Genomic DNA, 27,784 nt, shown 5'->3' on the forward strand with positions numbered 1-27,784 from the left:
AGGCGGTCCAGGCTACTGGTGGCAAAAAATGGCGAAGTAAGGATTTGGGGGTGCTGTTGACATAGTTTCCTGCATCGAAAAGGAGGATTCGTCGGTTATATGTGGGTACCTGTGTTGGATAAAACATGTTCACAATCTTTTATGCATTTAACGTCCAACTAAAAGTGCTTAGCTCGCTGTTTGTGATGTGTGGAGCGAGCAGCTGCATCAGTGTCGCTAAAGTTAGCCAGCTAGCTTAGCTGAGGTTAGCTAAATAGCTAAGCCAGCTAACAGTGGAGATCACAAAGAAACGACAAGTAACTTCTCTTAACTTGCTTTTGGCGGCTTTTGCGAATATTTGGAACTATTTGCGTACCAAACTGATGTGCACGCTTTGTTAAAACAGTATTTTCCCGGTGTTGACCGCTTATTTTTACCTTATGTGTTGCTAAGCTAGCTGTTTTGGGCCTAAAGACGTTGCCTCGCAGCTGGATAACTGAATGGCCTTGAGTCTGGCTTGACTCAAAAGACTATATAGACGTTTGTAATTGTAAGGCGGGGCTCCACAGCATGGTTTGGGAAATGATATTGACATCTGGACAACAGCAGCCCCGCCAGGTGGATTCAATGTTTTGGTTGCATCAGCTTGTGTTACTGTTTTCAGGACTATTTGGAGGAACAGGTTCCCGAGTGAAAAGCAGTCACTACATTGGAAATGCGTGAAGTGCAATGCACACAATGCACTCTTGACCTGTTTATTGAAAAACAGTGCATGAGAGAACTGAATACCTTCCACCTTGAAATGTACAGAAGGCACGGCTATGTTGCTTTCCACTGTGCAGTGTGTAAAACGACGTTAAATCAGTGTAGTCTTTTGCGTTTGATTTTAGAGTTTTCTGCATGTTACAGTTGAAATGCAGTCCCATGTGCTTAATATATGACTGTTTTGGTTGCATTTCAATGAGAAGGGTACAGCAGAAGTACAAAAAAGAGGTTAAGTGACATGAAAACAGTGCAGTGGAGGTTTTGCTTTTCATTTTGGCGCATATTCTGAATGTTACTATGTAAAGGTTATGTCGTGTGTGCATTGCATTTCACTTTTTTTGTTTTACATTCTGGCAAGATTCCTTTCCATCGATGGTAGGTTATAAAGATGTTTGCAGGGGTGCGGAAATTATATTTAGCCTGGGCTACATCTGGATAACAGCAGCCCAGCCAGATTGATTGTGTTTTTATTGCAGCAGCGTGTCTCACTGCTCTCAGTGAAAGGAGAGGAATTTGTTTCAGTTTTCCACGAGTGCCGTGCAGAATATGTGTCGAAGTGAAAAACCAAACACTCTAGTACATTGTTTTCACGTGGCTTGACCTCTTTACGGAAAAACAATGCAAGTAAAAAATAATTGCTGAATTTGTGTCAGAATTGACTTGATATAGAATGCACAACTGTATTGTTCTCCACTGGGCAGTACTTTTGAAATGCAGTCATAACGGTGAAAATGATGAAGTGCAGTGGATGCATGACATTACTACAAGTAAAATACAGAATATGTACCAATATAAAAAGCAAAACCTCCGCCACAGTGTTTTTATTTATTTATTTATTCATTCATTCATTCATTTTTGTAGATCAGATGTATCTGCCTGAGATGATTATAATGCCATTAGCCTGTCCTTTCAGTGCATATTTCCTTTTGGTATACTTGCTGCTAGTGTTGGTCGATATGTTGTCTGTACTGTAAACATGGTGATATTGATAGTTTATTATTTGCTTTTCTGTTATGGTGATATTTTAAATATAATTGCTAGATAAGGATCCATGATCCATACCCTTGTTCCTGTTACTAAGCGTTTTTTTTTTGTAAAAATTAGATTTTGTGCACTTTACTGATGCTGTTCAGGACCTATCGGTTAAACGGCAATTCCACACGTTTTTCAAATTACAGCATAATTCACAACGGTTGAGATGTAAACAGTCTATTTCAGAGTGGTTTGATGCACTGCATTCTGGAGAGACATGCTGACTCACATTTCTTGACAGTGGTGGTGATGGGAACCAGGGACTGCCATGTCTACAATACAAATATAGGCATTTTATTTACTATCCATAATCTACGATAAATGATCAAATAGCGATAAAGTAAATGGGACTATTTTGACTTGTATGTACCCCTCTGCTTTTTAAAGATGGTTTTAGGCCAGAAGCGCATCACAAAATAGTTGTAAGACAGTGACCTCAGGCAGCATGTTTATAAACATTTAATGAAATAATTTCTGTGAGGGAGCTTGTAGAGTTGGATGCCTGGTTCCTATCACCACCACTGTGAGCGATTCTGATTTTAAAAATTTCTTTAGAACGGAGCATTTTGCACAAAACCACTCTGAACGACTTTGTTTACTTCATAATCATTTAATTAAGCAGAAATTCTGGTGGAATTCCTCTTTAACTGTTATTTATTATTTACTGGGTGCTTTAGATTTAAAAAAAAAATCCTTTTCTGAAAATGTGCTTCTTGTTCCTGTGTAAGGTTTGATTTTGGTGTAATTTTAGGAGAAGCAAAGCCAAATGGTCCAATTAAAACAAGCTTAAACATTAGGCCTCATTCACCAATATTTTCCAATCCGTACAGTGACTGAATTGCATTGAGAAACCCAGAACCAGATAGTTTTCTTCAGAGCCCTGCTGACGACGTACTGTATGAACAAAAACCAACACACTGCAAACGCTCAGTCCTTCTGTACAAAGTCACCTTTGTGTTCTTACGTTGCTGTGGTGGTTAAAACACTCATTACTGAAGGGGGCAATAGAGGACAAATCGGAGAGGGATCTACTGCTATTCCAACAGCCTCAACAGCTAAACATGGCCAGTAGAGTGGAGTGAGCTGTTCTCTTATGATATGTTAATGGCTATGTAAGCCATCTTTGCATAACACTCAACTGCCCATCTGCTATGGGAGCTGAGAAAGCATGCTGGCAGTACAAGACTGCTTGGTCAGGCTTGGCTGTTGTTATAGTGCCCCTTGCTGTAACATTCAGATTGCAGCTTGTGTTGTTTTACGAAATGTGTCGGGATGTTTTTCAACGCAGCTATGCACAAAACCTCGTCTGCGTAGCTCGAAGCGATTGCTTTTGTGTCCTTGCGTGAAGTATGCTCCGGACCTGATACTTGGGCACACCATATTAACACGTAGGAGCGAGATCCCTAATTTGTGGCCATGACTTAGGCTACGTTTACACAGCAGGTGAAAGTGGCCCAAATCTGATTTTCTCACCAAACCTGATTTTTTTTGTCTGGCTGTTCACATTATCTTTTAAATGTGACCTATATGCAAACGCTCATGATGGCCAGCGAATGCCTGTTGCTACCAGAGCTTTGAGTTTCATCTTCGCCAGCATTGACAAATTTTTTAAACTTTAAACTGCAGCCTCGGTCTCCTGCAGCCGTGTTTGGCCATTTAGTTGGAAAGCTCTTCAAACACAGACTGGTTGCAAAAAGTCTTTTCTAATTTTTTGGTACAGAAGCATCAGCCTAAACGTTTGACTCCCAGGCATGAGAAAGTATGACGAATGTCGAGTTGGACTAACATAGAAGTCTGAATTTTGATCTGGCTGTTCAGACTGAGTTGCATTGCCGCAGATCGGATACGGATCGGATTCCAGTACTACATATGAAAGCATCTCAAATCGGATCCAGTGCGTTTTTTGCTGTTTACACTGACGCACGGATACACATCTGTGTCACATACGGAGAAAAAGATCAGGTTTGGGCCACTTTTACCTGCTGTGTGAACAAAGCCCGAGTAAGGCATGATCTCATTCCCACCCCTCACTAAATTGTCAAGTCAAAAGGCTTTGTGAACATCCAGGCATGGTGTGCACACAAAATTAAGCGCAGACTTTATCTACCATCCAAAGTTGTGGCCGTGCATTGGAATCTCATTTCCATGCGTTATTACAGCAGGATGTCACCAGCAGGGCTCCGTACTTTTACTGTATGCAGGTTTATTTATATTCATTCTAATGCTATAACGTTTTTACTGGCAAAAACACCCAGACGGTGTTTTTAAAACACATTTCTTGGCTGCTTAGAACTTTTGCTCAGTACAGTATCTCATTTCTGGGCTGTCTGAGGAAACAGGGCTGTGAAGTGCAGCTCTACGTAATTATCAAGTATACCTTTTGACTCATGGGTTTAAGCTTTGATAATTGTGCCATCTGTCAAACGGGCAAGACAAACTGTTGTGTAGTAGAGCAGAGCCAATACCTTTACTGTTGCTGTGGAAGACTTGTGCTTAGAGACTAATATTAGAAAACTGTTAATGTTAGAAAGCTACTCTGGCTTAGAGAGGGAGGTGTGTCAGTAAAGCAATCTGTCACAATGCAAAGTTTGGGCTTTCATGCTTTCAACAGCAGCTATAAATAGTTAGTGTTTGTTAATGAGAGGTGGGATGCGTGACAATGTTTAATCCTTATTGTGATGATACGTCACGGTACTCTTGTCTGAGTATGATGCGTAGTCAGCATTTCTTGAACACGTAACATCTGCAAAAACTACAGATCTAGACCAGTTATAGAGAGTCTCTAAACAACAACAACCAGTGTAAATCAGGGCTGAACGATGAATAGAAAATATCTAATTGCGACTTTTCTGTCTAATGTTGTGACTAAAATTTTAATTATGATTTTCTATACATCAACATTCAGGTCTGTTTTTTTTTTTTTTTTTTTTTTGAGAAGACCAGCATTTCCCCCTTTTCTGCTTGAGCCTTGACCTCTGAATGTAGCGTACCAGACTGTCAGTAAGTTGTTGTTGTGATGTCACATCACATGGAGGTTTGGTTGGATTTAATCGGTCTAACTCATCTATAGTAACTGCATAATAACAAGTAGCTGATTGGGTGGCAGCCTGTTGTGACATCATATATTTATATTTATTTATTCATTTTTGTCAATTGATTTTTTTTTTTTGTCCAGTTTCTTCTTAAAAAAGTTAACTTTTGCAGAAAAAGCAGTGCCACTTGAAAGCTAACAGTAGGTTGGACTGTGAATAGTTGTCTTAGCTTAAAATTTTTATGATTACGTCTTTCAGGCCCCTCCCCCTCCCTCTCCACTGCACTCCAGCACCACCTCCAAAGCTCCTTACTGCAGTGAAGGTGGCTCAGACTTATTTCAGTGCTTATGTTTGTTAACAAAATATGTTGTCAATAGTGCTAAATAGGCAGTAAACCACTAATGAGAACATTTAGCTGAGAGGGCACAGGCACACAAATGTCAGGACCACCAACACCAAACTGATACGACTCTCCGAAGATATTTTTGTCAACTTTCAAACAAAACAACGCTAACCAGTAGCCATAGCATTGAAACAAACTAGCTTAGCCTCACTATGTTGTAATGTAACCGTTACAACATCTTAGTCTTCGTTTAATTTTTCCCCGAAAATCAAATAAACCAATCAAGTAGAAATGTGGCTAATTCTGCATTGGATTTGAAGCCATTCAGGACCCCTAGTTCCCTCCACCTCTGAAAAGCCACTCTGTTGTGTACCCTAGTTTTATTTCAGACTCATTCTTTATCTTACTTTCCTTTATTTGTGTTTTTCTGTTTACTTGTGTTTGTTGTCTATGCTCTTGTTGGTAAAGGAGGAATGGGCAGAATTATTAAGTAATTACTTGCTGGTGGTGGTTTGTCCACCATTGCTTTGGTGTTTTCTGAGACTGCGCGAGGGAGGGGCTGCTGCCTGCACGCGCAGTGATTAGCGCTCCATCACTCCTCCTGGCTCTGATTTGTTGTTTTAACTCAGGTGTAGGGGGTACTTGTGAATGGCATTAGGAGCTCTAGTTGGAGCCAGAGCCCTCGTGTACTACTGTCAGGACATAGCAAATATGACAGGTTTTTTTTTTTTTTTTACACAGTTTACCCACCGCAGCTTTAAAATGAGACCGACCTTACGAAGGGTTTAAATGGTAAAAAGTAGTTTATTTGTGGTTATTAATACATTTTTTAACATCCTTTTAAATGGCAAGCATTAAAAACAGGGCAAATGGGAGCTGTTATATGTGATGGAAATGAAAATATGATGAAGCTAACAATGCTGGCTGATGGAGCAAGCAAGCAAGATGAACAAGCAAGATAGTATAGATAAATGTGGGCTTGCAGCAAGTCACTCTTACCGTCTTTATTTAGGCGTTGTAACAACTTATTAACGATTGTTACGGTGTTTATGACTTGTTTAATAACCATTTATAAACTAAACCTAAAATGGAACCAATAACCATTTTTGTCATAGTTTTTCATTTTTTTCTTGGTCTCATTGATGAATTTTGCCAGTCTAGAAAAACAACATGATGGATATTGGGAAAATGCCTTTGAGTATCATGATGGTGGGCTTCTGTTTGCTGTTACTGTTCATCACTAATTCTACTTTTTCCTATTTTTTTTCTGCTAGATTAACATCTGTGAGAGGTTTTCCTCTGTTGAAGATGGAGTCTTCAGAAGGAGGTGCTAGTGATACTGTGACTACCATGAATGCCCAGAGCCTGTACTCTGCTCTGGGTCTCTCTCCAGAGGACGTGGAGGCACTGGCCAAGATCCCAGAGAGCGAAATCAGTGTAGAGACTTTGCCATATCTCATCATGCAGCTCAAAGCCAAACGGGCCGAAAAGCAACCCTCTGCCGCAGTCCCTGAAGCTCCCACCACCACCACCACCACCACTACCACTGACGTGGACTGCACAGACAAGGAACAGACTGCACCCAAGCAGCCGGAGGAGGAGCCTAAAAGGGCCAATCAGGAGCCTCCTGAGAAAAGCAAAGAGAAACGGGGAAGCCCACCCTCATCAAGTTTGTCACGGCGCTCCGAAGGCCACGCGTCCAACCACGACCACGAGCATCACGCGAAGGGAGACGGTTATCGGAGGACAGAGCGGCCGGGTCCAGCAGGAAGGAGGGACTCCAGGCATAGGAAGTCCAGAGAACGTCAGACGGGGGACAGTTTAGAAATGGAGCTCGACGATGACCCCACCGTCTTTCCCCACGTCTGTACCTTCTGCAAGATTAAAATCAATGAACCGACAATAGAAGGCCAACTACTGCGAATGATTCAGTAACTGCTATGAATTATTCAGTAACTGCTATGAATTATTGCATAACTGCTATGATACACAAAACCACAATGAATTACAGGGCAAATTATTATAAATTATTGAATTACTGAATTATCATGTAACTATGTAACTACTCAAATATTCAGTAACTATGAATTATTTCACAGCTATTATGGCTAACTAAGTAGCTACTCTGAATTACCCAGTTACTACTATGAATGATCCAGTAATTAGTTTGAATTATCCAGTATCGTATATGAATTATTCAGTAACCACTTATATATCGCTGCTGTCAGAAGAAAACCTTGTATCTCCATTTTTGTCATTTTTCAGTTTATGACATTTTAAAAATATCTGTTTCTCTTAACATTGTGTGTAAGTTTCATGATGAATGAAGCAAAAGAAATGGCATAAAATGACTTGGAGAAATGTCTGATTCCATTGACTTCCATTGATTTTTTTTTTTTTTTCTTTTTTTTTCACTTCTGTATTTTGGAGATACAAGGTTTTGTTCAGGCAACACAGATACACGCACACATTTTTTGTTATATATAATATTGTGTGTGTGTGTGTGTGTGTATGTACATACATACATACATACATACATACATACATACATACATTTAGACTGAACTCATTCTTGTCAGTCCCAATTGAACCCAGAGAGACCCTAGTGAGAGGGAATATTCGCAGAACTTTCCTGTCTTCCTTGAAAAATATTATTAAATAAACTTCAAAGAAATTTGCCAAACCAGAGATTTCAAATAACACCTGTCTTGGCCCATGTCACTTTCAACATGGAAGATCTTTGCCAACACTCTGTTTGCTCAGCTTCTTTCAATGATTTTCAATGATGTGAAGTCTGTATAAATTATGAAGTTTGTTGTTGAAGTTACACTAGTAAAGGGACTTCGTCATAACAGAATCTGTGTTGATGGTCACTGTTGTGTTTTGTAATCTTAAATTAACAGGCATGGAGTGGTCATGTTCGGGGTGTCCGGCACATGGATGCACGAAGAGACTTCATGCGTTTGTAAGTGTCCAGTTGCAGTGTTCTGTTTTATTCTGCTATTATTTATTCTGTTTCCAGCTTGAACACTTATATATACAATATATATATATATATATATATATATATATATATATATATATATATATATATATATATATATATATATATATATATATATATATATATGCAGATGTTTTATGTTATTTATTTTATTTTGTTTTATTTATTTTAACATGCTGGGTGGCTATTTTAAATAGCAGAATTTAGTTTTGATTGTTAATCGGTGTTCAGAAATACTCAGATAATAGAAATGATGCCCCATTGAAATTGCCTCTGCATACAAACAGCATATTAAATTTCTAAGGGTGGGTGATAGGACAAGAATGTTAACAATGCGCTTTACGGTCACCATACACAATGTGGATCACAATGTTTAAGGTTTCTTAGCCATGCAAACATGTTGGAACAAACAAAATGATGCAAAAACAATAGTGCTACAATAAAAAAGCAGAGTGCCATGGTTTGTTTGTTTTTTATTTTGTTTTTTTTTGCAAAAAATAAAAAAATTCAGATGGAAAAGGAGGACAAACAATATATGAATAAAATATGATGCCCTAATAAGCTGATACTCAGCTTCACATCAGCCTCTTGTTACCAAACAGTATATACAGTTACCATACAAAGGTTGTTGTTTACAGTGAATTGTGACATAATTTATCATGATGGTGACATTGTCAGCAAATCATTCACCCATGCTATTGTATGTTTCTGTCTCTCTAGCTCCAGCCCATATTCAGAAGATGACTCCTACTCTTCCCGGCGAAGTTCTCGCTCCTCTTTGCCCAGTAAAAGGGCTTACAGTTCTGAAAGGTCCACAGGTATGGCACCTCTCAACATGCTTTTATCCTCATTGAATGTTGTGCTTTACTGAAGTGAGTCATTCGTAAGACTACATTACACCTACATAAGCCTTTCATGACAACTGACAAACAAATGTAGTCATATTTTCCACTGCTATCTATTTTGACACTGCACTTTACACTAGTATTGCTGCGACTCCTAGTTATGTCTATACTCATTGTGCTTTTAGGCTACCTTATACCACTTAGTGCTTGCTGTCATGTAAATACAGCAAATCTGTCTTATATGCCATGCATATATGCAAATAGATATGTACTTTTATTCCTGCTCTATTCTACTTATGTCTCTTTTTATATGTCTATTTTTACTTGTTTTATGTAATTTTTTCTGCATGGTATATATAAGTTTATATGCAGTGTCTTGCTACTGAAACAATTTCCATTGGGGATCAATAAAGTTCTGTCCATCCATCCATCCATCCATCCATCCATCCATCCATCCATTTTTAGGTGCAATGACGTTGAAATGAAGAAAAGCAGTCGACCCTTATTGGAATGAGCTTTTGTAAACGTTTATGTAGGATAATGTCATTTTTGCTGAAAGGCTAATGTAGGTAAACAGTAGCCTTATGAATACAGCCCTTCAGCAAAGTGTTACTGAACAAACAATGGTAATAGTGGTGAAAGGAATCTTCTCAATCGAAAAACGGGACCTGGAAAGTTTTGCACATCAGTTTAACTGCAAATTCAAGGAGCTAATTTAAAAGCATTTCATAAATGCTGATGGCTTCCTGTGGATGTTTATAACACATTTCTCTTATCTGCTTTGTTCTATTAAGGGCATCAGATGATTAGTTTGGATAGAGGATTGTTGTTAATATGATGATGATGATGATGACCTCTGTCGTTTATTCCTCTTTTAGGAGATCTGTCCTCGCCTTCTGACCGTCATTTCCCTCATTATATGGTAAGTGACCTGTATGAAGTTGTATTACACTAATTTAGTATAAGTCTAGGTTTGTCACCATTACTTGATTTAAGAAATCAAACGATTAAAAATTCCTTCTCAGTCAGCAGTGATTAGTGGGTAATTATTGCACATTTTAAACTCCCCTGTTCTCCTATTTTACTCTGCTAAAATTAACACTCCCAGTCAAAGCGGAGATGTTTTGTTGATCTTCTAAGTGGAAGTAACATTCTGCCACATCTTATGTTTTACCCCCACCCCAGTATGTTAAATTCAGCAAATGATCAGTAATTGTGTAGTAAACTGTACAGAAGTGATAGGTGCCCACCATGGGTGCCCAGATGTTTGCATACAACTATATGCATTTTTGCCACCGTATGTTTTTTTTTTTATGTAGTCTTTTAAAAGTCTTCATTGTTTCTTTTTAATTATTTTGGAATCTTTTAGAAGACTGCATTGTTTATTTTTGTAGAGTTAAGCCCATTTAAAAATAATAATAATAATAATAATACATTTTGATTACTCAATGAATCATCAAAATGATCAATTATTCTGTTATAATTGCAGGTCACAGGCTCATTACTTTATGCTGTTTCATGATTGTTGTCTGCTTTTGCCTTACGCCTATTTCAGTTTTTGCCATTTTTGTGTCTGTGTGGATATTAGCCCTTCACGAGGGTGGTGGTTGCCAAATTTCCGATGGGCTGTGTTGCTGTGGCTGATATGCTGGCCCTGGGCAAACCATTTGGAACCATTGTGAAGCATCTGGTATTTCCTTTCAAGGTAATAATGCTAGTAGTATTTAATTAATATTATATGGTCAAATAAAGGTCTAAAAAAAAGGTCTAATAACACTTCATTTTTACTATGAAATCTTTTTGCACAATGTAAAGGTTACAGGTGTGTGTGCACGATGGTAGGAATGAATGTTTTTAATTATTTATTGATTTTATTTTATTTTATTTTACTTTATTTTATTCACTATATGTAAATCTTTGTCTGGTACTGTGCACTGTGAGCCCCTGCAACTAAAACCAGATTCCTTGTAAACGTACCTGGCCAATAAAGCTTGATTCTGATTCAGATTTTTACATGCCTCACTGGCAAACATTTAAAAGCTCATATCTGTGATGAAGCACAAATTAGGCTGTTATGGTTATCTCTCTGTTTTTGTGGTGTTACAGGGCTTTCTGGAGTTCAGCTCTCACGGAGAAGCAAAGAACATGGTCAGTCACTACCAGACTAAACCTGCCTTCATCAAGGGCCAGCGAATCAACCTCTGCTTATCTCCAAATGTGGAGGTTATTCATGTAAGTTCAAGCCTCAGATAGTGTGCTTGGAGACAGGTTTTATAAGTGTAATTTATTAATAATCACTTAACAACACTTTTATTATAGTAATAATAGCAACAATGGCAGAAAGAAAAGAAATGCTTTTACATTGATCCCCCTCATTAAATACACTATTTTACATATTCTCCAGAAATTGCAGCACTAATTTCAAAATTCCAAAAACATTGTTTTGCAAAAATACACAGTACATTAACAATACAATAATAACCTTTTTTGTACAGCACAAAAACCCCCATTAAAATACAATCCCAATGATAAGATGATGCTGACCCCTACTGGCCAGCATGGATGTTTGTTTGTTCAGTAGTTTCTGTGCCTGGTTGTTTTTCAGGATTTGTGTGTAGGGGTAGGAAATGTACTTCTTTAAGTGATATTAACACTCTAGAGCCTGTTTAAAGGTCAGCTGCACTACTGATAATAAGCTCCCTCTAGTGGACCCGTACATGCACTGTAACAGTTATCACAATGTTGGATAATGTTATCAGTAATTTCAATATTAAGGAACTCTTTGTTTTTTTTTTTGTTTTTTTTTTAGAGCTTTGCCAAAGGGACAAAAATTACAATTTTATAAATGCTAAACAGACAGAAACCATTTTGATTAATGAACAGAACAAAAAGCATACAGGCTGTAATGCCCTCCCGTTTCTGTGATGTCACAAAAAGCAAACTTAGTGTTTAGTCCTGTCCACTCGCAATGAAGTTGTGTGTTTCAATCTGGACTTCATAAAAACAAAGTTTTGATTTATTTATCAGTTTTCTATGTTGTTTATCAAATATTTGCCTTTATATTTTAATTAAAACCAATTTACTGAAAGTATAATGTTATACAACCACATGGTGTTCATGTGTATGATGCTAGGATTATATATGTCTGTGCTCATTTTTCTTTATATGAATTTATATATTTTTGTGTAGATATTTATTTTATGTCTTTTTTTTTTTTTTTAAGCCACCTGAAGTTTACGAGTCTGGAGCAAAGCGCCTGAAGCCGTCGTCTCAGTCGGTGGTTTGTTTCTCACGGCTACCCTCAGGGAAGGAAACTGAGGACGAGGTTCTGGAGATAGCCGGCATGTTTGGGGGCGTGCGCCAGTCGAAGTTCACTGAAGACAAAGTGAGCAATTCAGTAGAATTTACTTTCTTACAAATAAAAGTTTGGAAACTGTTCTCGGCTTGGATGTACAGTACTGGGGGAGAAAACATTACGTTACATTCTTTACATCATACTTCTCTAATTCACATCTCAAACAGTCAGATGCAAAAGTTTAAATAAGCTAACACAGGATTCCTCAAACACTGGACTGTGGACAACAGGTGGGCCGCAAAGCAGCCTCTGGTGGTCCTTAGGCCTATGCTGAGGAGGAGCCAGTGGTCCGGTTATAACACTTTTGTTGTTAAAATCAGAGAAAAAATTATTGACTTAGTAAAAGGAAAGCAGCATATAATGGTTACAATATTTATATGAGCCATACAAAGATGACACACATAGCCACTTATGCTGTTTTTTGCCTTTTACTTCTAGAAACAAAATGTAATTTTTTGTTTTCCTGTGGACCTTCTTTGGTTCTAGTTGTAAATAGGTGGACCATGTGGAGGAAAATGTTGAGAGCTCCCTTGTTAGCACATCCATTATTAGTTCCGATCTGAGATACAATTAGACATGGAGATCAGTGATCATCTCTCCTTTTTCTTGTTTTTTATTGCACCCAGGCACTGATTGAGATGGTGGATTGGCGGGATGCAGATATCATGGTGAAGTATTACCACACCAACCCACTGAGGATTCAAGACAAGAGCATCAAAGTGTCCCTGTCCTCACTGACCAGTTTACGGTAAGATTTATCTGTGTGCTTTTGATTGGACTACTCGATCCCTGAAGAAAAATTCTAATTCAAAAATAGAGTGAAATGATTTCAGTTAGCACAAAGTTTGGCCTGAAATACATGAGATGGAACAAGAATTTTGTTGAGGAGAAACAATGTGATGGTTTACCACACAAGACATTTCTTAACCTCTTAAACATCAAACACACTTGAACTGATTGAGATGTTCTTAGTAAGTCTTGAACTTTGCGTACACTACACAACTTTTAAGACCTTACAGATTTCTGAAATGGAGAGCATCACAAACTGGACAGGTTTTCACAGAAAAGAGAAAGTATAACACACGGAAGAAGTTTCAGCCATGAATAAGAACTCAAACTCCCAGATGTTCTCAGAGATCACACAACACAAATAAAGCTAAATGTACTGGACCGCACCTGTTTGCTTTTATGTGCAGTGAAAGTGTAAACTGGAGATGAATATGTGGTGAGAAATGCTGATATTACAGTGAGAGCTGGAGAAATATTTCACTACAAACTGGCAGCTGAACTGAGATTGTAAAGAGAATGTTTTGACATCTGGATCCAACATTGTAATCATGATATTGACTCTTAACTGCCCATGCTTTACATGCAGCTCCTTTGTCTCCGCTCAGCTGTTTATGCATGTCTCTTCACCTGTTTTTCCTCTCTTCTCTCTGGGGCTCTCTGGCTGTTGTTTGAATCATTAAAAACCTCTGACTCCGTCACACTGCAGGAATGATGAACATTTTGAGTGATCATATCAAACATGCCTGATAATATTGGAGCATCTCTGATCACTTCAGAGTTCTATCGGGGGCTAAAGATTCACCTGCTTCTCCTCTCGCACTACTTGACCTTCATTTGCTTTTAATTGAGCTCTTGACCTGGAAGTTTGCTTCAGATTTTGTAAATTTGTCATGCAGTGAAGGCCCAGCTTAAAAAAGCAATTGCTTCTGTCAGTGCAGTTCATGAGGTTCAGTTCATGAAGACATACCAACATATAAACTACTATTGACACCTACAGGTTAGCACAGATATTTGTTTAGATATTTGACTTGTTGCCAGGGTTTTAATATGCGCGGGACGAGGAAATATAAACCTTTATATGAGAATTCAATAGCATTTGTTAAAGTGTCAAGATTGTAACAATTCCAGAACACTTTTGGGTGCTATATAGAACCGTTTTCGAAAAGATTCTACATAGTGCCATCTGTAGCTCATTCATGCACATTTTTCATCGATCCGAAGAACCCTTTCATGATGCGAAGAACCTTTTAATCATGTAAAGGGTTCTTTTTGTGTTCATGGTTCTGTATTAGAACAGTTTTGTTTACTGAAGAACCCTTGAAGCACCGTCTTTTTAATGAGTGTACTTAAGTACTTCATTTTTCTTAGTCTTTCTCTTCTTCCTGCGTTCAAGTGACAAAAATGCACACTGGACCTCAACTTAATTGTTTTTATTCTGAAATAGCAATCATTTTGTTTTCAAAGACTTGCAATAGTTGCAAGTTTTAATTCATACCCTGTAGGGTTGCAGTAAAATCAGTTTTAAGCACTACAAATAAAATGATTTTGCAGTTAAGACTTCTTTAATTCCAAGACTCCTGTGTGTAATTCCAGTGATGGCAGTCCTGAGCATTCTTCATCTAAAAAGTCAGATTCCAGCAAGAGCCACAGCAGCAGCAGCAGACAGAAAAATGAATCCACCTCCTCAAAGAGCACATCCCAGTCCAGCAGCAAGGACAAGGAGAAGAGCAAAAGCTCCAGCAAAGAGCCTTCCTCCGCTGAGCCGAAGCAGGAGAAGGAGAAAGAGCAGGAGGGTGATGAAGGAGAGCAAGAGAAGGAGAAGGGAGAGGGAGAGGAGGTGGAGAAGACTGAGGAACAGGTGGAGAATGAAGACAGTGCTCAGCTGAAGGACGATTCGGGTCCGGGGGACGCAGAGGCTGCTGAGGGCGCTGACACAACGATGGAAGAGGTGGAGCAGAAGGAAGGCAGAGGAGAGGAGACAGACCCTAAAGAGGAGAAAGGAGAGGAGGAGCGAGCCCCAGCTGAAAGAGAAGAGGGTAAAAGAGACAAAGGATCTGAAGAGGATACAGAGGAACAGGTGTGATCATGGTGTTGCTTCATGTGTTAAGTTAATAATAATGAAGCTAATGGAACCCTTTATGCTGAAAATGCCACAAAAAACTGATTTAAAGTACAGAAAGACCAACATTACATACTTGCTCACCGCTAAACTTACTGTTTATTCAAAGAGAATTTTCTTGCCTATTTTGAAATCATGCTGAAGTTATAAGTAGTGTTTCAGCCTGGGCTGCTTTTTAAAAGCTCAATGCAGGGCAGCCAATCACAACAGAGCTCATTTACATATACCAGTTTTACAGGTATGGTAACATAAGAGAGGAAAATGTAGGATGTGGGCCATTTCATTTTTACAGATTTTAAACATCTTTTAAAACCCTCAGAAATGACACACTTTCTGACATACATTGTGTAACAAAAACTCAAGTTTCACCCTGATTTGATTACTTTTAAGTACAAACTGTCAGTAAAGGACATTTGTTTGTAGGAAGTGTTAAATGTAATCTAGTTAAACAGCCTTGTTGTTCCAGTTGGCCAGTCTGTGTTCAGTGTTTATTTATGTATGTATGTATTCTCAGAGTACAATTGTCAGCAACCCTAATTTTCAATGTAGCCAAAACACAAAACAGTGGCCTAGTAAAGCCACATAAAATAAGCATAGATAATGATGATGAATTGGACAAAAATAGGCAAGTAAAATAATGAATTAAATACCAAACTAAAACACAACCTGGAAGAAGTGATTGGAAATGAAAATCTTAAAACTGCTAACAAACAAGGATATTTTTAAGATTGTTCCTGCTAAGCGGTGCGCTGTAGTTAAATCTCTGTTTTTTAAACTCAGTAAAATGTTTGCGACAGTCACTGGAACGAATGAAATAAGAGGCATTACTTACAGACAGTAAAATCAAATTGTACGGTTAGAAAAGCGTTTTATGGCACAATTTGCCTTGATAGCAGTAAGTTTTGTCGTATTGCCCTTCTGTGGTCTACGTCAGGGTTCTCAACCACTGGGCCAAGGACCACAAGTTGGCTGCGAAGCAGCCGTTGGTGGTCCTTGGATTTATGTTTAGCGGGGGCCAGTGATTATTCTTTACTTATAGAAACACCTGACCTTTCCGTTGTCCAGTCACACCAGTATTCATGTTCACTGATACACATCACATACTGTAAGACTGATATCACTGTTATGAAAATTTACCCAAATGATTTTTTTAAGCAAAAACATTTTTGTTTTCTTGTGGGCCTCCATGTCCTGTAGTGATGACCAGGTTGGCCTTGAGGTGGGAAAAGGTTGAGAACCTCTGGTCTACATGCTCTGTTTAGTTCTGTACTATAAAAAAAAATCCCACAATAATTTACTCTTTGTGGCGGGTGTGAACATAACATGACTGTGCTTTCCTCTTTTTAGGATGACCTGGAAGATATGGATTTTCCAGAGAATATGGATGACTTTGTCACCCTAGATGAACTGGACAGCACGGCTGGAGGAGACTCGTTAGGTAGAGGCTGCTCACAATAAAACAGAACGCTCTGTTAAGCCAAACTAATTCACTCGGCTCACAGGGAAACTAAATGGTTCTGTTCCTAATTGTGTTGGTCTGTGTCAATCCTCACCTCTTTGGATGATTAACAGATTTGCTTTCTTTTTCTCCCTCCAGAAACATCAGAGCCACAGGTAAGTATTTATTTAAACTCTCTTAAACTTTGTCCACTTCCAAATGCTGATATAACAGCCTTTCACCCAGCACTCAGCTTAAATAACTGTATTCAGGCAGCTATGTAATAATAATGGACATCATTCAAATTAACTGTCACTCTGTTATTATGCAGCTCTTAGTGGAGAAGCCTTGTTTGGGTCCGATTTGCACCCTCTGAACAGTCAGTCATAACTCGGGAAATGTTTCCTCTATCGCTTAACCGGATAGATGGTGTGAGAATTGTTTTGGTGTAATGTCGTGTGTATTGAGAAGAAAATGTCTGAGTTATAACAAGTTAAATACAGAAAAAAATCTTGAAATAAGCAGATTCTGATTTTGAGAAATTTACATGGGAGTTAATGGGGCAGTTTTCTAGGCTTAGTGCCAAACAAATGCTCATAACTCTAAAGCTAATTGATAAAATGATGAGATATTTTGAGGTTTCAGAAAGGACAAGTTTCTCTACAATTTAAAACTGAAATGGAGTTTCTAGGTGATAGTTCAAGGATTCAATGCTGTGACGTCATCGATGTCAGTAAGAATTTGAAGTTCTGAACATTCCGCCATTCATTCTTACGGGAGGTTTTTAATTTTCAAACTTAATTTTATTAAAAACTACCAATCCGATCGACTCCAAAAATACATAGCACAAGTCACAGTGCTGAGACCCTCGAAACGCAGTTTGAAAGGAATCTGTACGTTAAGCGGTTCGGGCTGTATTGATCACAGAAAAGTGTGGAAGAAGAATAAGAAGTATGAAAGATAACAATAGAGTGATTTTTCAAGCACTCTAATAAGAGTCACACAGTGTATTCAAATAATGCATGCAGCTGGCTGGGGGAGTTATTTACCACCTGTTTACAACAGTGGCCTGAAATTGTTGTCCTTCATTCAGACTAGTCTAGTTCTGAGCTTAAATTTGTGTGTACCTGTAGAATGAAGAGCACTGAGTAATCTGAGTGTTGTGTTTGTGTTTTTAGGACAGCAGGGTGGTTGTCGTGAGACCGATCAGGAAGGAGTTCAGAGAGACCCGCAAGAAAGCGGTGCGAGAAGCCCTGTATAAGATGGCCACGCAGTTTGGCAAAGTGGTCAACTTCGCCATTTCCTACTACAGACATGAGGTGCATTTACATTGTCCAACTGTATAATCTGTTATTCTGTATTCTGCTACGGGCTGGTCATTGTCATGATAGTTAACTGCATCTACCACCTATAGGGAATGGTGGTTTAATGGTAATATAGTATCCAAAGGTCATTGAAAATTGTGCTGGTCTTTCAAAAATAACTTCAGTTTTTTCAGATTTCGGGCCTAGTTACCTCTTTATACAGTGCTCCAGGCCCAAATGGCCTCATTATAGAGACAGCCAAGACTGTTCTGAACATTTTGATATATAATGTGTGGATATCAAGTCGGATACAAGTGCTAATTTAAGAACATATGTAATAATCAAGAAAATGCGGTTAAAATGATGCCAAAAGTTGATTGTTTATTCTAGCGAGATTTGGTCAAATGCATTAGATTCATCACATGTCAGCAGAAAAGACAAGTAGTGAATGATTTTTTTTTTCCTTCTACCACTGGTGGCTAACTTTCAGTGGTCAAAGCAAACTAGGCTACAAAAGCTAATTAAATCACATACATTTTCATTGGCACTTACAAGCTAAAGAAATTTTGTGTTTAACTTTGTTGATGTCATGTTCCAGCAGACTGGGAATGGCAGCAGTATATTCTTGTTTTTAGACAGCTGAATAATGCAGTAGATTGCAAAGAGAAGAAAAAAGTAGTGACCACTATAGGTCACTGTAGACAGCGCCTATTAAGACCATTCCAGTACATTTATATTGCTACAGTTTTTGTGATTTTTCATTTCTATTATTAAAAAGTATTATTCTGTATTCCAGAGATGTGTAAATGATTCCTACATCTAGTTCAGGTTCTGCAGATTCCATAGACGTGAAACACTTAGGAACTTCAGAAAGGGTTCCACTGTGAGCTTAAATATTAAGGTAGCAAAATAGTCCAGGAATGCCTTGATGCTGTAAAGTTTAATCAGTTCTGAGAGTGATTTTTAGGGATGCATCGAAAACAAAAGTGGTTCCATGTATTCGCTGACCATCTGTTTGTGCACGTGTTGTTGTGTGCCTCATGCTCCTTTTTAGGCTCTGATTGAACTGGAAACGGTGGAGAAAGCTCAAGAAATGGTCAATTTTTACAAGAACAGCAAGAAATCCAAACTTGTTGGCCGGCCAGTTTCTGTGTCTATATGCTTGGCCTTCAACAGAATTGAGGTGAGGAGATCAGTTCACTTGTAAGCACATTGTTCCTTTGGTGAAATGTGTGAGAGTTTGGCCCTGGAAGTCACGGGTCACTTTAAAAGTTCTGCTTTAAGTGACAGGTAAATTCCTGCCAGGAATACGAAGTGTTTTTAGCCCATTTTTAAACACGCACAAACAGGATCACAATCACATCACTAATACAGGTGGAGAAATCTAGGCTAGAAAATAGAGGTGAAAAAGTCAAAAATTTAATACAGAGGTATAAACATTTACATTAACTTTTCCGACCATGTATATTTCAGTGCACATTCTATTTAAGCAAGTCGCTGTAGCTCAGTTTTTGAGTGATGCAACTGAGGATAGGCTATTTTATGCACTGCATCACTCAGTGGCCCCACTCTGTAAGTTAGTGTGGTCTCGTGGCTGAGCTGTTGTTACTCCTAGATGCTTCCATTTCACAATAATAGCACGTACAGTTGACGGGCAGATCTAGCAGTCCAGTTATTCCACAAACTGGCTTGTGCTATGATACTATGATAGTGCCATGTTTAAAGTCAATGAGCTCATCAGTACGACCCTTTCTACTGTTAAGCTTTGTCTGTGGAGACTGCATGGCTGTGTACTTAATTTTATACACCCCTTAGCAATGGGTGTGGCTGAAACACCTGAACTTAGTAATTAGGGGTGTCCACATACTTTTGACCTAATAATGTGAACATGAATGTGTGTTTGTGTGTTAATTGTAGTTCTGTGTGTGTTCTGTAATGTAGGGTCCTAGTGGGAGATCGTTGTTTATCAGCATGCTGCCTCCTTTCAAATACTCGGACATGTCCCTCCTCAGACTCGCTCAGCCATTTGGAAAAATCATAGCTTACTGCTCCAACAGGATGTATGGAACGGTGAGTAACACACGCAGTCAGTTTACTGCTGTAAAGCAGAATACGAATAAGGATACGTTTGTCAGAGAAACTGTACAGTAAACTACATTTATGGCATTTAGCAGACATTCATATCCAGAGTGATTTAGAAAAGCACATTGTTATTCAGAGAAATTGCATAAATAGAGAAAATAAATAGGTTGGAGTCCAAACCATACGTCAGTCACAACACTGCCAGAAAAAGAGTTGATATTTAAAACAAAAGATGCACAATATGGAAGTAAAACAAAACACAAATTAAATTCCAGGTAGTGCTAGATTAGTGCTCATTTAAAAGAGAGATAATCAAATATACATTCCATACGTGAAATCACCAAAGTAGTGAAAATCAAATTCTTTGTATGGATCATTCTATTGAATTGGTGTAAAGTCAGGGTTGAAAGCACATTTGGGACTTTCAACTGACTTGGGCTTTAGACTAAAAAGCCCCCCCCACCCCCCCCCTATAAGCTTTGTATTTCAGAAAGGATATGACAATGTGGGAGAGCATTTTCTGATTAAAGATTTTAAAAACAATCTGACTCATAATAAATATAAATCTTTCAATTTGTCCCTAAAAGAAATCAAAGATCTTTTTCAAAATATTGGAAAAAATGCAAAAAGATTTAAAGTATTATTTTTACAAGTGTAAATTTAGGGTTTCAGGTTTGGGACAGACACCTCCCAGTAGAAAGTACCCAACAAATGACAGTGTATGTATTTAGCTTTATTTAAGTTTAAATAGATCATAAGATTATACTTGAAAAAATGACTCTTTTTCTCTCCGTCAGTGTTATATCCAAATGGAGACAAAGGAAGGTGCTGAGAAAATGATTCACAAATATTCACACCGACCTCTCAAATTTTATGGCGCCGCGCTAAAGATTACCATGTGCAGGAAAGGAGATTCTCTGATACCGTGGTAAGTTTAAAGAAAACTCTTCCTCTCTGTGCTTTGAAAATATTGCACCATTTTTTGGAACTCCATAAATATTTTCATATAGCTCATCAATTCCCATATATGACTGTAGAAAATTGATGTATGTTGTTGATTGAGCTCAAAAGCACTCATTTGAATTAAGTTGTGCAGTGTTACTCTCATGTTCCTTTATTTGCTGCTTATGACACACGTGTCATGCTTATGTGACAATAATGAAAAAAGTTCACATTTTAGGAATATCTTAGGGGATTATACCCAATTTGGGGGTACCCAAATCAATAAATTGGGTGCAACATTATCTTTTTTCTCTTTTCAGACTAGCTATTTTGCAGTGACATGAAATGCATTTTTCGTGCCCGATTCCATAATTTTTCTTTTAAACAATTTAACAAATACTTGACGCACATCACTTTTTTTTGTATGGTATCATATTTATGTGAATACATTTTCAGTGCATCAACATAGAATTCATTTTAGGCATTTCTTTCTCCAAAAGTCTTAAAGGTGGTGCAACCATCCAAACATGTTTAAAGATAATCAAATATGTGGGCCAGAGAATTTCATTTTTAGTTCATGTTGTGCTATAACCTGAACTGGCCATTATTTATTCAAAATATGCAAAAACGTCAACAGTAAAATATAGACACTTTAAGTAGATCTTAAAATATTACATGGACACTTGAAATATTCTAAATTTAAATGTCCCCAGATGCTCAAACTAAGTTGAACTGATGTTAGGTGTTTGTTGGTTGAACTGCAGCTGAAATACATTTTGGTGCTATGTCTGTTGTGGAATTATGTAAAATTGTGTGGAACTGGGGTGTAACTGCTGTTCCGTAGATTGTTGGAGCACACATTAGATTGCAGTGCATACTGGGGACTGTAGTGCAGTGCATTAATGGAGCTAATGTTAATATAATATTTAAAATAGGTTTGCGTGGCAGGCCTGATCTTGCCTGCGTGTCTTTATTTATATATATATATAAATGTATGTGTATGAGGTATGAGAAACACCATATATTTTGCACGTATAAAAAATTTATGAGTAGTCATATAAAATGTTTTAAACTTTTTAAGTCATAAATACGGCAAATTTGAAAACCTTTTCCCATCAATTCTGATTTCCTCAAATGCCACACAAGAAATAAATGCATTTAATATATTCATGTAATGTTTAAGCTCACTGCAGAATTAGATTTGTATTTTAAAAACAAAATAATCCTCCTTTGCAGTAAAATAAAGCTCTGATTGTTCAACACCGTTTTAACACTAAATGGTCTTCAACACTGGAGTTAATGTATCACTGCTGATTCACCCTTTAACCCTGACGGTTGGTGCGCAGACTGCTGGTCAACATTGCAGCGCAGACAATCTTGACTAGCTAGTAGATAACGAAAAGGCAAAGAGAGAGATTATGGGCAAACATTAATAATTTGGAGACTTTTTATATTTATAATCATGCCAGCTGGTTTCCTGATATATTTAATCTGCAGCAAGAAGCTGTCAAACTAAAAAAGTCGTAAAGCTGACATCAGCTTCTTGTTCACCAGCTTCTTGTTCTAATTTTCACGTTGCACCTTAAATTTTTACGTTCTGGAGCATCAGGCACTATTTAAGGCGGAACAGGAAAATTCGAACAAGAAGTTGATAGAGAATGATTCAGCTGATGAGAATAAGAGACTTCAGCCTTGTAAAAAGTCGAATGTTAGACATTTTACAAGAAACTGTTACATTTTTGTGCAAAAGTTTCCTGCTGGAGATGCAAGAAAACTCACCAACTAGAAAGCAGGATAGCTAATCGGCCAATTTGGCTACTTTAGGCTTTTACTTTAATAGATGCATTCACTAAACAACAAAAAAAGTTATTTATATGGAAATTAGTCAGCTAAAATGTTACGATCTTGACAGGCCTTGATCATTTTTACCAATCTAAACTCAATTTTTATTTATTTATTTATTTTTGGATCCCAGCCTTGATGTTTATTGTGAAGTATCCACCAGTAAGCTTGACTTTGAAGTCTCCCTGTTTGTACAGCCTGTTTGAAAGCGTGCTGCTGGCTGTGTGTTTTTCTACAGGACCCCTGCGGATAAGTTTGAGCGGTGGTGCGAGACAAGAGGCATAAAACCAGCCAGAGATGGAGAGGAGAGGAGAGAGAATGGCCAGACGTCCAAAAGCAGCACAGGAGAGGTAAACTACTCACTGAAACATCTCGGGGTGTGCCAGATTAGTAACATGCATGGGTAGGACTGTGTCTAGTTAAGTCACTGCTAGTTTAAAAACATGTATTGCGTGGTTTGTTTCATGCAAACCATAGGAAACCCCTAATATTCCCACACATGGACGCAAGTAAACATTTTAAATGGCCCATATGATTGGAAATAGTTTTTTTTACAGTAACAAGGACAGTTTATTTAATTGTTAGGACTAAAGAAAGTTTGCAAAATGCTCAAGTAAAATTGATTTTGACTGTTGTTGATGAACGTGAATGAGTAGATCTCTGAGAAATGAACAAGCACATAAACTAACATGGTATAAAGGTGACTGTTGATTTGAGCTTGTCGTGAAGAGTTGTTTCAGATGGAAATGGAACTGCATCTATGAATGGGACTGTGTGTTTGTGCAGGACCGCCAAAGCCCGTTGTCGAGCTTTGAAGGTGTCGGCGGAGATCCGGTGCGCGAGGGAGGAGACTCGGAGGAGGAGGAGAAAGCCCAGACTCCCCTTGGTCCATACCAACCTGATAACCCCGTGGGTAAGAACCTTTTTGAGCATGTTGCAGTGCATGTGTGTAGGACTCAACAAATCATTGATGTTTTGCCAACAGACAAGCAACATTTTTGCAAAGGAACTTAAAGTGAAACTCCATTAATCTTAGAGATCTGATAAACACTCATCCAGTTCAATTCAACACATGCCTTACTATCTCCGGTTGAGATGAACAATGTAAATATGTTAAATGAGATGCAGCTGAGCTCCTGCATGAACCCCGAGTCACAAATATTACATATTTACTAAAAAGTTGACCTTGTTGTGTTGGGTTGTCGCTAGTAGTGAGCATATATTTAACATATAAACTGCAAACCACAATTGCGTTATCCCGATCAGCTGAGTGGCGAATAAGGGTGTTTGTCATGATTCAAAGAATGAAAATACTGCAGTCCACTTTGTTTTTTTTTGCAGCAGATATAAAGGAATGACCACTCTTTTGGGGTTAGCTTAGCATGGACACAGAGCAGTTGCCCCACTTTCCTTAGCTGCAACAAATGAGGATGCCGTCTTGGGGCCTTTTGTGTTCAACAAGTTGTGGAAGTGGTGGTACTGAAAGCTGCATCACTAATATTTTCCAAATTTCAGCAGTGTGTGACGGTCGGAGATGCAAGTGTACCGCACACATGTATGAGACAAATGACTTAAGGTATTGGATGACACAGGAGTTGGTGTCTTATTTTATTTTCCCGTTCCACCTTAAATGGTGCAGCAGTTAGTCAGGTGTCTAACTGTGTAACGGCTGTTTACTATATTTTACTATCTTGCGCCACTAAAAATATATCAGATTTACTTTGGTTTTTAATACTTTTTCTTATTAAAACATGGAAGGAAGTCCCAAAAAAGAGGGGTATATGTGTGTATCAGACTAATAAATCAAACAGAATAGAATACGTCCATGGATACACCTCCAACTGATTGAGGTGGGTATTCCTCTAAATAATCTGTTATGTAGAAGAATAACAGCCGTTTTTTCAAATAAAGTATTTTGGAATCTATGCTATTTATGTGTTGTAGTTGTTCTTTTTCTCTTTTTTTCCTTTCTTTTAAACTGACTGCACAGATATTCGCTAGATTACTCAATCTGTACTATAAACTATGGTGACTGCCCATGTGTTACAGATGTGAGCCTTCTTGTCATTCACTTTGTTTCTTGTTGTTCTTGCAGGTGTTGACTACGTCGTTCCTAAAAGCGGTTTCTTCTGCAAGTTGTGCAACGTATTTTACACAGATGAGAAACGGGCCAAAACAGACCACTGCAGCAGTCTGGAACACTACAACATGCTGAAGGTGAGTGCTGGATAAGGCTGAGACTGAGTTACGCTGACTTGATTCTCTCTGCTGCAGAACAGTGTTGGTTTTCAGAGGCTTGTTGGTTTGTCATTGAAAAGACATTAAAAAAAAGTGCAATGTCACACTGCAAGATGTGCATGTAAAAGTACTTTTATTAAAGAAAGGGAGAAAATTTCACTGTTTTACCATCAGTATTCCATATAAAACACAGAAGAAATGTGTAGGTTCACTGGTGGTTTTGAATAGTAAACTCCCCTTTAATCTCATGAATTTTGATGTATTTCCCATTCCTGCCGTTATTACACATGTGCCTGAAAAGGTTTAAACATAGTTTTATTAATAAACTTGGAAAGCTAATTGTGGTGTAGTAGTTTCCATGACCAGTGACCTGACCTTTTTTTCTTCATGCGCAGAGAAAGCGTGGAGAAGTGGAAGAGGAGCAGACAGATGGACAGATGGATGAGCCGATGAATGAGTGAGAGACAGATGAATGGATGGCTTTCGGTCAGGTGCCAAGAGGAAACATTTTACTGCAGTCCCTGATTTTTAATTTTTTTTTTTTTCGTTTGTTTTTTTAGTTTAAGGAAGAAAACAAAACATTCCAGCCTCTGTGTTTCTGTCTTCATTTTGTCAAAGATGATCTGCTTTGATTTTGAAGCATCCCGGGAGAGAGGTTAAGAGACTGAGAGAGAGGGTAGACGAGCAGAAGTGAAGTATTGGGGTGTCATTACAAACTCATGTTTCATGTGGTGATGTGTGTGCAGAACTGAAGTGTACAGTCACTGTAGCTTCTTACTGAATAAACAAAGGTCTGTTTGATTAAAAGCCTCTATGTTTTTCTTTATCTCATGCACCCTCTACCAGTCATGTTTGTTACGTGGTTATTCACTCTGTTATAACTTAATGACCCACCTTGACTTCATTCCTTCACTTTTATGTGACCCAGGCTGGTTGCTATGGCAACAGTTTACATCAAACGGAGGACCATCCGGGCCAAAGTGCTGCGGAGATTAGCATTTACCTTCATCTTACCCACTGGATTCAGGTCATGAAGGTCTTGCTAATTAGCTGATGAGCTGAATCAGCTGTGTTTAAAGAGGCATAATAGCTACCGAATACAGGGTTTGCCTTATAGCCGCTAAGATGCTTTGTTATTGTTGCAATCTATAGTTTAACAGTCTGTTTAGAATATATTGCAATACTGATGAGCCAGTAGGTGGCAAATCTGACATACTAGTAGCAATTCAGTTCAGATTCAGATTGAATTTGCACCACGTATTAATTTTACCAGTTCTTTATATGAAACATGAAGATATAACAGTGCTTGTTACTGTAAAACACTTTGAAATGTAACACTTTACTTGAACTGTGCTACATAAGATTGACATAACTATGCTAAAAATAAGACAGGCACCCCTGAATTTTAAGTACATGATGTGCAATATCTACAAATGTGTTGGGAAATAGCTTTGGTCAGTATACATTCCTGACAAATATAGAACAGCTAAGGGTAAAAACTAATATATATATTCTCTCTCTGTTGTCGGAACAAAACCACATATCTCCAAAATGGTAATTTTACAGGAAAACATAACATACTTTACTTTCAAGGCAAGTCAATAGAACCAGAATTTTTTTTCAGTCATTTCTTATATATTTTTATATCTACAATTACAGACTGTAGTCCATCTGTTTCTCTGCATACTTTGTTAGCCCCTTTCAGTGAACAGGACCCCAATGGACCCTCACAGAGCAGGTACTATTTGGGTGGTGGATCATTCCCAACACAGCAGGAACACTGATGTGGTGGTGGATCATTCCCAGCACAGCAGGAACACTGATGTGGTGGTGTGTTTGTGTGTGCTGCGCTGGTATGAGTGGATCAGACACAGCAGTGCTGCTGGAGTTTTTGAACACCTCAGTGTCACTGCTGGACTGAGAACAGTCCACCGACCAAAAATATCCAGCCAACAGCGTCCTGTGACCACTGATTAAGGACTAGTGGGTGACCAACACAAACCGTCTGTAATTGTAGAACTACAAAGTGCACCTATATAGTAAGTGGAGCCGATAAAATGGACAATGAGTATAGAAACAAGGAGGTGGTCATAGTGTTATGCTTGATCGGTGTGTGAACATACACACACAGACACGTGTGTCTATATATATATATATATATATATACATACATACATACATACACATACATACACACACACACACATATATATATATATGTATATATATATATATATATATATATATATATATATATATATATATATATATATAATGTATGTAAAAGGCCCAGTTTGTTGACACTGCAAGTAACAGTGAACTGTGATTAACTGTGCTTGGTGACTGGTTGGAGCAAATATTACATTTTACCATTTCATAACAGCTACAAACAAATCCTGCTTTTTAGATACAGCAGAAGCAGCAAAAAGACAAAATGGAAACATCAATAGAGATGCAACAAATTTTTTTCTGAGGCCCCCTCAGCCTGCACTGTGGACTCCAATATGGAATCTGTGTTTTAAATCATATGATGAATCGTGCAAAATATAACCACAAAGTGATTAGATTTCAATTCAGTTTAGCTTAGATAGGTTCAAACTCTTGGGTGAACCCTGTGCCGCCGCACTCTTTAGGCCCAACAGCACCACCTCTTGGACCGATTCATGATGCCAAAA

The 27,784-nt window shown here is 38.1% G+C and overlaps 1 protein-coding gene across 1 annotated transcript; it reads left to right on the top strand.

Moving 5' to 3' along the window:
- zgc:152816 (uncharacterized protein LOC777712 homolog) lies at positions 1-25,916 on the top strand. The gene is made up of 20 exons (XM_037533602.1): positions 1-101; positions 6,426-7,014; positions 8,055-8,116; positions 8,876-8,973; positions 9,879-9,922; positions 10,589-10,705; positions 11,107-11,232; positions 12,224-12,385; positions 12,982-13,103; positions 14,738-15,221; positions 16,611-16,701; positions 16,861-16,877; positions 17,880-18,020; positions 19,060-19,188; positions 19,947-20,075; positions 20,885-21,015; positions 23,110-23,221; positions 23,658-23,784; positions 24,967-25,088; positions 25,505-25,916. Exons 2-20 carry the CDS (start codon positions 6,460-6,462, stop codon positions 25,568-25,570), a joined length of 2,835 nt encoding a protein of 944 aa, XP_037389499.1. The 5' UTR covers positions 1-101; positions 6,426-6,459; the 3' UTR covers positions 25,571-25,916.
- The last annotated feature ends 1,868 nt before the right edge of the window (positions 25,917-27,784 follow it).

The sequence above is a fragment of the Pygocentrus nattereri genome, chromosome 23, assembly GCF_015220715.1.
Source record: "Pygocentrus nattereri isolate fPygNat1 chromosome 23, fPygNat1.pri, whole genome shotgun sequence".
Lineage (NCBI taxonomy): Eukaryota > Metazoa > Chordata > Actinopteri > Characiformes > Serrasalmidae > Pygocentrus > Pygocentrus nattereri.

Coding starts and splice junctions, on each gene's coding strand:
- zgc:152816 (XM_037533602.1), top strand. CDS start 6,460: ATGGAGTCTTCAGAAGGAGGTGCTAGTGATACTGTGACTACCATGAAT. Junction 21,016..23,109: donor GGAGATTCTCTGATACCGTG/GTAAGTTTAAAG, acceptor GTTTTTCTACAG/GACCCCTGCGGATAAGTTTG. Junction 23,785..24,966: donor CCAACCTGATAACCCCGTGG/GTAAGAACCTTT, acceptor TTGTTCTTGCAG/GTGTTGACTACGTCGTTCCT.